The sequence below is a fragment of the Sorghum bicolor genome, chromosome 4, assembly GCF_000003195.3.
Source record: "Sorghum bicolor cultivar BTx623 chromosome 4, Sorghum_bicolor_NCBIv3, whole genome shotgun sequence".
Taxonomy (NCBI): Eukaryota; Viridiplantae; Streptophyta; class Magnoliopsida; order Poales; family Poaceae; genus Sorghum; species Sorghum bicolor.
This window is the reverse complement of record NC_012873.2, coordinates 62,177,288-62,191,153: the sequence shown is the minus strand read 5'-3', so window position 1 is coordinate 62,191,153 and position 13,866 is coordinate 62,177,288. Positions and strand designations below refer to the sequence as shown.

General features: G+C 43.3%; 1 protein-coding gene across 1 annotated transcript; it reads left to right on the top strand.

The window, feature by feature from the left end:
- On the top strand, positions 6,981 to 12,902 carry LOC8076020 (calcium-dependent protein kinase 5). The gene is made up of 7 exons (XM_002454420.2): positions 6,981 to 8,102; positions 8,929 to 9,072; positions 9,256 to 9,408; positions 9,627 to 9,742; positions 10,230 to 10,397; positions 11,344 to 11,568; positions 12,175 to 12,902. The coding sequence occupies exons 1-7, from the start codon at positions 7,334 to 7,336 to the stop codon at positions 12,295 to 12,297; spliced, it is 1,698 nt and encodes a 565-aa protein (XP_002454465.2). The 5' UTR covers positions 6,981 to 7,333; the 3' UTR covers positions 12,298 to 12,902.

The window sequence follows — 13,866 nt, the reverse complement described above, 5'->3', positions numbered from 1 at the left end:
CACCGAAAAAGCAAAAGCGCGCACCTGTGACCGCGATTGGAATCGTCGGATTGGAGAGGGATTTGAGCTTTTTGACTCTCTGGTTTGGATTATGTGGTCATGGCTCATGCGAATTATTTCAGCCGCTATTGTTTGCTGTGCTCTGATTAGGGCCTTGTTTAGTTCATCCAAAAAAACAAAAAATTTTCAAGATTCCCCGTCACATCGAATCTTGCGGCACATGCATGAAGCATTAAATATAGACAAAAGCAAAAACTAATTACACAGTTTAGCTGGAAATCGCGAAACGAATCTTTTAATCCTAGTTAGTCCATAATTGGATAATATTTGTCACAAACAAACGAAAGTGTTACAGTACCGAAATCCGAAATCTTTTCGGAACTAAACAAGGCCTAGGTCATGTACACTTTCACCTCTGATTAGTTTCTTTGATGAAAGCCAGTCTATGCATTTCAAGCATCACCGAGTGTTTGCTGTTCATCTCGATGCCCATATCTCAATTGCCGCCTTCAGAGCTGGCGAGCTGCACAAATAAATGGATAGTTTGTTACCGTCTTAGGTTCAGTCAGGTTTCGTTGGCCATGAATTTTGTCATGCTAAACGGTGAAGCTTTGTTATAAACATGGTTACCATGCTTTTGTCCTAACTCTTTTTTTATTGAAGGAAGTATTTTATTAATTTTGTCCTAACCCTTTTATTTGCCAAGCCTGTATACTATAAATGTACTCATGATGCATTGATGTTGGAAGTGTACTGTTAACCGTACCTCACAAATCAATTGTTGGCGACACCTTAATATGGTCTGGTGTGGAAATATGCAGTGACAAACCAATAACTCCTAGCCATATACTACTGTACTATATGCACAGAGTATGCAGTGACAAACCAAGCAAGCCCATGCAGGATTGAAAAAAAAAAGAAATAGCAAAAATGCAGAAATGGGATAGAAATGCATATTCAGAATGGAGGAATGAAAAACAAAGAAAGTTTGCAGGAATAGGTGTTTGGATATGGGCAGACTTAGAGAAAAAAAATGACCGGAGACACACTAAATATGATTATCAAGTCAATTTTATATTTGGTGGTGTGTGATGGCCTTGTGATTCATTTGTGCGGGGGCACTCATGGTGAAAAAAAAAGCATGTACCACTACAAAGCAAAATTTGAGTAGCGGCCTGTGCCGTCCGCCCCTGTGTTTGGAACTTTGGATGAACCGTAGGAGAAACACATAAAACCAAAACATGAGGTCTGATTGGATATTTTTTCTATAGAATTCCTATGAAATCAAACGCAAAGAAAAGTTTCCTGCGTTTTTTTCTTTTGTTTTTCATAGGAAAAAACTATAGGAATGTGAATCCTATATTTTTTTTCTTTTGTTTCATGCAATCCAAAGGGGGCCTTACCATAGCTATATACACAGAGTGTGTCCTAATTTTATTTTTTCTTCTTCTTAATTTAAAATGGAGTTATATACTATATACACGGAGTGAGGTCCATGCTTTGATCAACTAAAACACTTGTTGCTAAAATAGCTCTAGTCGATCCAAACAGTACATCTTATAGATCATTTTGAACTATTCAACCATCCAGCTTATAAAAAATCGCTTGGCCAAAAAATCATATAGTACTATTGAAGCTTCTCCAACTATTGAAGCTTAGAGCATCTCCAACAACTTGGTATTTCAACATGCTATCCTACCAAATTTGCTAAAAGCATAAAAATCCTCCCCCAACAAATCCTTATCTCAACTTGCTAAATTTCTCAAGTTGCTATCCAGAGGTTTCTACTGCCGAGATTTGTCAAGTTGCTATCCCAAGTTGCTATCCCGAGCGCAACTTGTTGGAGACACATATTCTTTTACCAAGTGAGCGGGTCTCATCTGTCATCCTCTATTTTTACCAAGTGAGAATAACAACTTATTGGAGACACATCTTTTTTTCTTTTGCTAAACAAATTAGCAACTTGCTATAACTCAAGATTTGACAAGTGAATTTTACCAAGTTGTTGGAGATGCTCTAACCGTCTTATTCGCTTGGCCAAAAAATTATATAATACTATTTACCGATTTATTATGAGAGAAAAATACTATTAAATGACTGGTTGGTTGATTTGGTTGTCCCCTCGGTGGAATCATGCATACGACAGGGAATGAAATTTTATTTTCTGCAGGATTTGAATTTTGAACGGTGGAAAACTAAAGCGCACACGAAAACTTCGCTGCCATTGAACAGAAGCACTCAATCACTCATGACGCATTGATAGCTGGAAGTGTACACAGAAAGACGCCGTAACAAAAGGGCTCCTCGCCGACCCTCTGAGCTCCAGATCAGGCCAGAAAAAGCGCGAAAAGAAAGTGCAGAAAAGAGCCCACGGAATGAGATCACAGCAGCGAGAACTCCGCGAGAGAGGTGAACGGTACCCGACGGACGGCGGCGCAGCGTCGACCACCCAACAGACCAACACCCATCTGTCAAAAGTCAAAACCGCGGCCAGAATGAACGGCCCTAAACCAACCAAACCACGCACGCAACAAATTAACTTCCAGATCGAGTCATCAGTCATGGACCTTGCGATTGGGACCGCCGGTTTGGAGCAAAACGCAAGCAGACAAGCAGCGTGCGCGCGCATCGCGGAAAGAGGGCAAGGCAAGCCCTGCCGCGCGGCGATCGCGATAAGCAGGGTTAGCGATAGATAGCCATGGCCGGCCTTCCTTCTCCTTGGCTGGCTGCCCCTCTCTCCGCTCCTCGTGCCTTGGGTGATAAAGCGGGCCACGGACGAAAGGAAAAGCGCAGCGAACCGATCGAGCTGGGTGAGCGATGCCGATCGATCGACCTCCGCGGCCCCGTCAGGCGTGGTGGTGGTCCAGCCAGCAGCCCAGCGCCGAAGAAACCTCGCCTTTCAATGAGCGCGTGTGCGTGTGGCCTGTTTTCTGAGCGCTCGCAACGTCTGTCGGGCAGGCACACGCACGCGGGCCGCGGCGGCAGCCGCTACCGCTACCGCTAGCGCTTTTCGATCGCCGGAAACGGAGATCGCTACGCTATGCCTCGAGAGCGGTCGCCGCCCGCCGTAGGCACCTAGCGAGAATGATGGCGAGCGAAGGTGGTGGCCGTGTGCGCGTGCGTGGGTCTCGAGGTGAATGGTGACGTGTGTGGATCCGAGTCAGACGGCACTACCACACCATTTCAATTTCTCAGCTTGGATTAATTAAGTTTAATGAACAAAGCTTCAAGAACCGTGTTTCGTACTACTACTAGTACTACTACGACTGTACACATGCGTTACGTGCTATATCTGCTTCCCTTTCCTTAAGATCACCATCGCTCACTGCTCAAAGTTGATCGCCGATAACTGACACAGCTGACACAGCTACTAGTAGTCATGGTCGATCGCTTCAGCTGTCTGTGAGCTTTGACTGTCGGATGGTGGCCTTTTCAGGACCTGTGCTACGGCGAGGCGTGGGTGTGTCTTGTGGTGATGGATCCATGTCTCTTTCCTCTACCTACATGCATCCCAAACCAGCGTCGTTGCTTAATCGCGGCGCGGCTGAACCTTCTCGTGACCAAATAAATCCACGATACGACTTATCACATGATTTAGCTTAGCTCGTCAAGCTGGTGGGTGGAGCTTAAACTCAGGTCAACTTTTCATTTCGAGAGAGGAGGAGATCAGTTCTATACTACTACTTTTGGGAACATCACGAAAATGCTGAATGAATGGGCCCGTTTAAGTTCGTTTGGGCCCATAGTCGACCGGCCCATGGGCCATGGGCCTTTTGCACTTTGGTCGAATTTTATCTTGACAAAGTTTGACTCATGACTCAAGTTTGCGATGGGATCTTAAGATATACTACTCGCCTATTAATTTGTGCATTTACGAGGACCGGTAAAGCTCTGAAGCAGCACGAGAAGCAATGATAGCCGATAGGCCTTTTGGTTGAAACGGATCTGATCCAGTGACGCTCATCAGCTTCAGCTCCTCCACGATCGCATCCATACGTTGTGTGCCGTCGAAAGTCATGCACCGATCCAGTAGTGGCACTTTCCTGTTTCCTCCCGCTGTTGTTGCCACCCACCACCGCCTCTTTCCCTATGCCCATCATTTCCACTCCACTTGGCACTCACTCGCCCTAGCGGACAGGCACAGGCACAGCCGCACAGCTATGTCCTGGCTGCAGTTGGCCTCGAACAGCTAAAAAACGTCCACGGAGACAGCTAAAAATTAACGACAAACGCTCTTGCTGCAGCACAAAGCTTCACTGTCAGCATGGGTCCGTATGGGTCCGGCACCGCATGGCAGCGAGAGAAAGGGTTCCAACGCACGTGGCAACTGGCAAGCCGGGGAGCCCTGATTCCCCGCCGCCGCACGTTGCCCGTGGGGGCGTACGTGGCGCACATATACTACCCGTGTGCGGTCTGCGCACGGTCCTGTGGTCTTCTGAGCTCCGACGTCTCCGTTCCTACTAGTCACTTCAATTAGGGCGCAAGACTCTATCACAGAGTCCAAAACACCTAATTAAATATTATTTATAGTATTTTGCTGATATAGCAACATATTTATTGAAAAAAGTAGTAGAAAAAAATATTTAGACTCTAAATCCACATTGTTCGAGGTAATAAATAACTTTAGACTCTATGATAGAGTTTGCATTGTGAGTGCCCTTATCTTCAACACGAAGACATGAAGCATGGGGTGTGTGAACTTACGACATGTTTTAGAGTGCTGTGTTCCACGTCTTTTAGCTCCGTTCTATATTTTTTAGCTAAATAATTTTAGCTTCATACACTCAGTTTGAGAAAAAAAAGATGGAGTTGTAAGAGGATGTAAAGAGGTATTCCACAAATATTAGTTTTTTGTAGAGCTGTTTTACAGTGAAGTTTATGGAGTAGAGTTCATGGAGCAGTGCCAAACACCTCCTTATAACTCAAGTAGCATTTGATTTTGAGACAAAGGCCCTGTTTGGTTCCACCAACTAAATTTTAGCTAGCTAAATTTTAGTCACTTTAGTAGCTAAAGTTCTAAACACATTGACTAAAAGGAGCTAAAATAGTTTAGTTCCATTAGTCACTCAAGAATAGCTAAAATAATTTTAGCAAGCTAAAATTTAGTTGGTGGAACCAAACAGCGCCAAAGTAGGGATAAGATGGTCGTGTTCTTGATTTCTTGGATATAATGATTTCATCATCTGTTTTTTCATGGCTTCACCTATTACAGTTGTGTCTTTTTTTTTCAAAATCATTATCTTCTCACACCGCTCACTGCAATTTGCGAATGCCATCCTCCCTGCACTGTGTTGTGCTTGCACTTGGTCGACGTTTTTTTTGACAACTGCATATATTATATAGGCCTTGTTTAGTTCGCAAAAATTTTTAAGATTTCCCGTCACATCGAATCTTTGGTCACATGCATGGAGCATTAAATAAAGATAAAAATAAAAACTAATTACACAGTTTACCTAAAATTTGTGAGATGAATCTTTTGAGCCTAGTTACTCCGTGATTGGACAATGTTTGTCAAATAAAAACGAAAATGCTACAGTAGCAAAAAACCAAAATTTTGCCAACTAAACAAGGCCATATTTAGCAGACATTTTACACAAAAAGTCCTCCAAGAAAGACCGAATTACGACAAGGTCCAACGACCAGATAAAAACAACAGCTATGTTAGAGACGTTGACGACGACAAATTCGCCAGCGAGGGGCCGTAGAGGCGCCGATGGCGCATACACCCATATGGAAGGCCGCGCCAAGTGTCGGTTGAAGGTGGGGCGACGGAGCCGGTGAGGAAGCGTGCGTCGAGCAACCGAAGGGTAAATTTGTTGCCGTCGCCGGAGGTAGTGGATGAAGCTCCAAGTCGGGTCCAAGATGGAGACGAAGTCGTCGTGCCAACGCCGGATAAGGAGCTATCTGGGTCGGCAGGATCGATGGCTGCAAAGTAGAGGTGGAGGCGAAGGCGAGCTGTGGTGGATGTGGGTCGGAGGAGCACGAAACTGAGAGGCGACGTGAGGTAGACGAGGTGGAGCTGGAGGAGGGGAGAGCCGTGCTGCGGAGGAGCAGATTTATTTTATTTAGACGTACCTTGGTTTGGAGCCTCGTCGGCGGGCGACGAGAGCTGCAGTAGCAGCGACGACGACCACTGGAGAGAACCCATCGCGGGACTCCTAAAGGATGTACAGGAGGGTGGAGGGTCCTTTCCCTACCCGGTGCGGTGAGGACGCCGGAGCCGAGAGGGAAGGGGCTAGCGGACGACGAGTACTGGCGGCGGCGGCGGCGAGATCTAGAGCTGTCCGATGGGAGGAAGGAGGAAGAGATGTTGGAAACAACTACTACTTAGAGCAGATACTACTCGCGAGTGCGAGAGCTATCAGTACTATGCACCCGTGCGACGTTGAGGTTGGTCATTGCAACACGTGGATGCAGGAGAGTTGGACCACACCGCCTACATGTTGCTCACTGATGACAAAGTTAGTTCATGTTGCCCTTCTCATGCCGCTGCTAAGGTCATGACCAACACTCTAGGTAGATGTTAGCCTTGTGAGGCTATGTAGACTTAGATAAAAAAAGTTAGTGATCTCACAAGTCCTTATAATAATTTTGGAAAGGTGACGATGCTCTATTTGACAAGAAGATGACATGTTAATTATTATAAATAAAACAACTAGATGCATTATCGTTGGGGGTGTTTGATTAGGATCTAAAAAATTCGTCCCAAATTACCTCTATTTGACAAAAAAATTAGACATTAATTATTAAATAAAATAAAAATGTTATAATACCTATTAAATTTTACCACTCTAACTAAACACTCCCTAAACGAGGGAAACCTTAGCACAAAAGGAAATCCAAAACGTTTCCAATGCCAGCAACGAAAATAACCGGCCATAACGTTTTCCTTGACTGGATATTTTTTTTTCATAGGAGTACGCTGTGGTAGCAGCGCGCTGACAATGGCAAATAGTATATCCTCTCCAGTCTCCCGATCCAACCGGAGCCACTGCGCCAGAGAAGACACAGCGCGACCGCAGCAAAGCAGCCTTCGCTTCGCTTTCCTCGCCGCGTGACTGACTGACCGCGAAGCCGCCGTGAACCCTCCTCGCCTCCTCCCCGCCCGCGCTCCAGCCTCGCCGCGCTCCCCTCTCCCACTTGCGCCGACATCCGAGCCCCGACTCCAATTCGCACCCGAGGCGCTCTCCCCTTCCCATCCCCATCGCTCGCGCTCGCGCGTCTCGTGCCCACGCCACGCCGCGACTTCCTCCCCCTAAAACCCGAGCGAGGCCGAGGTACATGCGAGAGCGAGAGTGATCGGCCTCCCCGCGGCGCCCGCGCCGAGAGTGTGATGGGCAACACGTGCGGCGTCACGCTTAGATCCAAGTACTTCGCCAGCTTCCGCGGCAGCCCGTCGCAGCGCCGCGACGCGGCGGGGTACGCACCCGTCGCCGCCACCGCGGCCGCCGATGAGCATGAGCCAGCGCCGCACGGGAACGGGAAGCGAGCCACGCGTCCGGGCGAGGCGAGAGCGGCGGCGGCGGCGGACGGCTCAGCCCCGCCCCCCGCCCCAGGCATGCGGCGCGGGGTGCCGGCCCCCGCCGAGCTCACGGCCAACGTGCTGGGCCACCCGACCCCGAGCCTCCGCGACCACTACGCGCTCGGCCGCAAGCTCGGGCAGGGGCAGTTCGGCACCACCTACCTCTGCACGGACCTCGCAACGGGCGTGGACTACGCCTGCAAGAGTATAGCCAAGAGGAAGCTCATCACCAGGGAGGATGTCGAGGACGTGCGCCGCGAGATCCAGATTATGCACCACCTGGCCGGCCACCGGAACGTCGTCGCCATCAAGGGCGCGTTCGAGGACCAGCAGTACGTCCACATCGTTATGGAGCTCTGCGCGGGCGGGGAGCTATTCGACCGTATCATACAGCGTGGGCATTACAGCGAGCGCAAGGCGGCGGACCTCACGCGCATTATCGTTGGGGTCGTGGAGGCGTGCCACTCGCTCGGTGTTATGCACAGGGATCTCAAGCCCGAGAACTTCTTGCTCGCGAATAAGGATGACGATATGTCGCTCAAGGCCATCGACTTCGGCCTCTCCGTGTTCTTCAAGCCTGGTGAGTCACCGTTGGGGGGCTTCTGTTCATTGTGCTTGCTTTGTCTTGATGATAATTGGTGAAACATCGATAGTCGGCATTGAAATGACTTAAATTAAAAAAAGGAATAAACTACGGTGGCCCAATAGGCGACCTGAACTTTTATTGCAAGTGATGTATAATTACAATGAGACAAGGAAGTCCCTGTACAATGATATGAGGAGAGAGGAACAGAAAACCTATGAGTTAAAAGTGAAACACAAAATGACTTAGTAACGTTGGCTGTCAAGAATCGGGGAGGTTTCATCTTGGAATTATACTACTATTGAAGGAAATGCTGCGCCCAAAGTTTGTTTCCATGCAATTTTCAAGAGTTAATGTCACTGCAACTCTGTAGAATGATTTATTATGCACTGCAATCGTTAGTGTGTGCTGAACACTTTTACATTTGCTTCGTTATGTAGTGATTTGCGATTGTGGTCACTTTCATTTTACGGTTCCAAAAGAATCATGACAATTATATGTTACTGAGAGAACTTGCAAAACATTATTCAAGATAGCATTGAAAGGGGAAAACATTACTGGCAAAACATTATTCTAGATAACGTCACTGAAATTACTGACAAAGTATTTCGACTATTTTTCTATTGCTGAAGGCAAGATTTGATGTCATTCAAATTGGCACTCATTTGCTTACTTGAAACGTTATTCTACTATCTATTAAAACCCTCTTTCCCTTGTTCTCGTGTGCAAATGCATTCATTTGATTAGGATATTGAAGTTTATGTTCAATGCTGCTTGGTGCAGATCGTAAACCATGTTTCCCTTTGTTGTTTATTTATTTTAGGTCAAATATTTACCGATGTTGTGGGAAGCCCTTACTATGTAGCTCCAGAAGTGCTGCGCAAACGATATGGACCAGAAGCTGATGTGTGGACAGCTGGAGTGATTCTTTACATACTGCTAAGTGGTGTACCGCCATTTTGGGCAGGTACAGCTTCATCTTTGTTTTCTTCCTATTTTTAGTAAAATGTTTGCTGTTCAAAGTCCATAATATTTTACACGAGATATTATAGCATTCTATTGACCCTTGATTACCAAAGATCCAAAGTCAGTTTTTAATGCACAGATCTTTTCCTCTTCTAGACTGATTTTCTAAATGTACTCATTGCAGAGACACAGCAAGGAATTTTCGATGCTGTTTTGAAAGGTGTAATTGATTTTGATTCAGATCCCTGGCCTGTGATCTCTGAGAGTGCGAAGGATCTTATAAGAAGAATGCTGAATCCGATCCCATCAGAGCGCCTAACAGCACATGAAGTTCTATGTTAGTTAGTTTCACCTGTACAGAGCTTCTTGCTTCCCTTTTCTTTACTAATCTCGTTGGTTAGTTTAATATACTGTTCTGCTGTACATTTCTATTGTGCAGATACAAGTAACGCACTTGAAACTGTGAACAATGACTGTGCACCCACTTTTTTTTAATGCCTAGTATTAATATCTGCACAATTGTTCTGATAAGAAACTCATTTTTCTTGTGTTCAGGTCATCCATGGATTAGTGACCATGGAGTCGCTCCTGATCGTCCTCTTGATCCAGCTGTCCTGTCTCGCATCAAACAGTTCTCAGCGATGAATAAGTTAAAGAAGATGGCTTTGCAGGTAAGTGCTTTTTTGTTTAGGTGGATTATATATATATATATATATATATATATATATATATATATATATATATATATATATATATATATATATATATATATATATATAGCAATGGTTCATTGGTTTTCACAATGCTTGATCGTGCCTGGCTGCATAACAGTGAAGTTCCTGCGATTTGCATATGTGCTTAGTTTTTGTTTCTTCGTACCTTTTTCTATTCTATATTATAGGAACTGTCTTGTGGGAGGCTAGTTTTCCACTATTATATTACATGCAATTTTGATTATTGCTTCACATGATTAATTATTTATATAAATCAACTAAGTTCCATTATCTGCAACTCATCTGCCATCTTTACCTAAGATTACCAACTGCTACCAGCCTAAGGCTATGTGTTGGTATCGTCCTCATGTTGCTGTATTGTATTAGAGCAGCTTTATTAACTTTTCTGTTAATAGAGGATTTGCATTTATTCCAATTCGATCAGGTAATTGCTGAGAGCCTTTCAGAGGAGGAGATTGCAGGGCTCAAGGAAATGTTCATGGCAATGGATACAGATAATAGCGGTGCAATTACATATGATGAACTGAAAGAAGGATTGAGAAAGTATGGTTCCACATTAAAGGATACTGAAATTCGTGATCTCATGGAGGCGGTAAGTTTTTTGAATATCAATTATCGCTTAGGAGTTTTTTTGTTTTGGATCTGCTATGAGACAGCTTTAGTTTGTTGACGAAAATGACCTTACCTTTAAGCTTTTGCCAGTGGGTTTTGTCGCACAATATCAGTATTCTTGGATTGGAAAATATGGTATTGACATGTATCCTGTTCTTGCCTTCTTAGTGTTAAGGTGATCTTTAAATTTGCCAGAGCTGGGAATGCTTTTTTTTAAAGAGTTTTACCTCTGCTTTTAAGAAAGCATAGAATCTGATACAGGACTGGGGATACCAGTTCAGCCAAAGAAAAACAACGGGGCCTAATACAGAAACTAAGAGACAATTAAGTTCAAGCCCTCCAACAGAGCTGGGAATGTTTTGGATATTAAAGATCTCTCTTGACCGAAAGCTATTGCATTGACTGATGTATTTCAGAATGTCATTTTCATCTTTTTGTTATACTGTGTGATGTCTTGGCTACAAGAAAAAGTTTCATGTTTCAGGCATTCCATGGCTAAAATTTCCTTTAAATATCAGTGCTTTTATGTCTGATGAATTTTCTTATATGTCACTACTCAATGTGCATGGAAGCCATTTTGATTTTGCATGTCTTTACAGTTCAACAAAAGCTCCATATGGATGCTGTGAGTTATCATGTACTCCCTCTTCCAAATTATAAGACAGTTTGGCTTTTCTAGATACATACTAGCTTTTTCTATGCACTTAGATATACACTATGTCTAGATGCACAATAGAATTAATGTATCTAGAAAAGCCAAAACGTGTCTTGGAATGGAGGAAGTACGAATTTTAGAATGAACGTTTCTTTTTTTAATGAATCTCAGTGGGCGGATTACCACCCAGAGTTAATTTTTAGAATTAGTCCTAAAGAGTGAAGTAGACTACATGTTAATTAGTTACCTTTGTTTTATTTGAATCATTTAGGCAGATATAGACAACAGTGGGACCATTGATTATATAGAATTCATTGCTGCTACATTGCACCTCAATAAACTGGAGCGTGAGGAACATCTAGTTGCAGCATTTTCGTATTTTGACAAAGATGGCAGTGGTTACATTACTGTGGATGAGCTTCAACAAGCGTGCAAAGAGCATAACATGCCAGCTGCTTTTCTTGATGATGTGATTAAAGAAGCTGACCAGGATAATGTAAGTATATTGGTTTTCTTATGTTAACTTTACATTAGTTTGGGTTTATATTTTAGTTTCCCACGCATAAAGGATGCATTTAACCTTATTTGGTTGTATTTTTATAGAAGCAAGAAACTCTTGCATTTGTAGCCATCCTTGGACAAGAATTTCTTGCTGATATATACTCCCTCCGTCCCTTTTTAACTGTCTTCTCACTTCCCGAGCAGTCAAACGTACTGAACTTTGATCACAATATACAAGAAAATATTAATATTTATATTACATAATTAGTATCATTAGATAAATTGTTGAATCTATTTTCATAGTAAACTTATTTGGTGATACAATTGTTGTTAATATTTTCTACAAACCTAGTCAAACTTAAAAAGTTTGACCAGTACAAATACCATAATGACACTTAAAAAGGGATAGAGGGAGTATACTTGAACTGCATAGCATACATTATTTGTCTGGGAAAATATGATCTGAACGCTTACTGAATGATGTAAAAGGACATGAAGATGTAAATCAAAATGTTTACAACTTCTGCATTGTGCACAACGCATATATGACTTACTGCTTCAACATGTACAGTGACTGCCCTTATTTCTGTTCCTTAATCAGGATGGGCGCATTGATTATGGGGAATTTGTTGCCATGATGACAAAGGGCAATATGGGAGTTGGGAGGAGGACAATGAGAAACAGCTTGAATATCAGCATGAGAGACACGCCTGGTGCCCTCTGAATCCAAGAAATTTGTTGCAATATGAGAGACAACGCCTGGTACAGGCTGCGGAGGGCGTCTTCCAATCCCTTCCTCCACGGATTCTGCCTACATTTTTTGGTTGCTATATCTGTTGAAGCATTGTAGGGGCGTGTTCCAGGAATTCAGGCACTGTAGGGTAACTCCTGTTTCCTCGGTGAGAAGTATGAAAATTATTATCCATTAGTTGGATTACAAATGTTCATAGACGTCGGACGTGTTTGGTTTTCTTACTCCCTTGCCGCGCTTAACCCTAGCTGGTCAAGGATACCCTCGCCAGCTGAGGCAGGCCGAATCGGCTCACCTGAGCAAGCAAGGAAAAAGCTTGACAGCACGGAAACGAGGCAGATGGTAAAGAATCCAAAATTCCAAACAGTCTGGATTTTGTCTAGACAGGCTGAGGCAAGCGCTGGCGAGGAAACCAAACGTGCCTGTTGCCCTTCCACTAATTGCAAGTTTTCATATGGAGCTGGACAAAAAATGTCTCGACCTGTAAACGTGGATATTCAATATAAAAAGGAGGAATTTCAAGCTGGCTTAAGCATATGTAATTCCGAATAATTTGCTTTCAATTATTTATCATGTAATGCAATGCGTTTCAGGCCATGTTGGGATCCATCCATCCAACTAATTGTTAGCTGCATTTAGTTATCAGCAGCATGTTGTTAGCTGGGTACTGCATTTAATTATTAGCTGGGTAGTTCATTTTGAGGTATTAGTTGAAGTGTTTGGATCCAATAAGAGTAATTTTATCATGCAATAATTGTGATATATGGATCCACTAGAACTAATTTTGTAGCTAACTATTAGCTGCTTGGTAAAGAAAGGGGCGATGAACATGGATCAAGAGGCGTGGTAGTATACTTTTAGAAGGTTCCTGAAATGATAGGGACAAAACATATGGATTGCAAAACGTGGTAGAATACTTTTAGAAGGACTTTACATCAAAGGAACGTAATTACTCCTAGAACATAAGAAAAATGTGGTCACGTTCCTAGTTGCTAAAAGGGCCTAACTCGAATTGTTGAATGATCTTCGCAAGTTGAGGCCAAGGTGAATCATAACCGAGTTTAGATGTCTGATCGCACATGGGGGAGGGTAGCTAAAATGTTGGACCAGGTTATCCTGCGTTTGTTGCCAAAATGTTGGTAGCTAGGTTTTAAAACTTTACTCAACTCCAAGAATTTGTATAATTAATTGGTAGCAGGATGTGTAATATAGAGATAATGAATAATTGTTTGGTTTCAATTTTTATACTCTCTCCATTCCAAAGTCATTCTAAGAATCTTGGAGAGTCAAAGCATCTCAAGTTTGACCAAATTTATATGGTAGGATAATAACATTTATGATATCAACTAAGTATCATTATGTTCTTCATTACTTATATTTTCATAGTATATCTATTTGATGTCACAAAACTTTATAATTTTTCTATAATTTTGGTCAAACTTGAAATGTTTTGACTCTCTAAGATTCTTGCTGTGACTTACAATTTGAGATGGAGGGAGTATGTTTTAAAGCAATCATGATGATATATTGATCACATCATTC

Bases quoted from the DNA above. Each gene is read 5' to 3' on its own strand.
- LOC8076020 (XM_002454420.2), top strand. From the start codon at position 7,334: ATGGGCAACACGTGCGGCGTCACGCTTAGATCCAAGTACTTCGCCAGC. The intron at 8,103-8,928 runs GTGAGTCACCGT...TATTTATTTTAG, and splicing joins CTCCGTGTTCTTCAAGCCTG to GTCAAATATTTACCGATGTT. The intron at 9,409-9,626 runs GTTAGTTAGTTT...TCTTGTGTTCAG, and splicing joins AACAGCACATGAAGTTCTAT to GTCATCCATGGATTAGTGAC.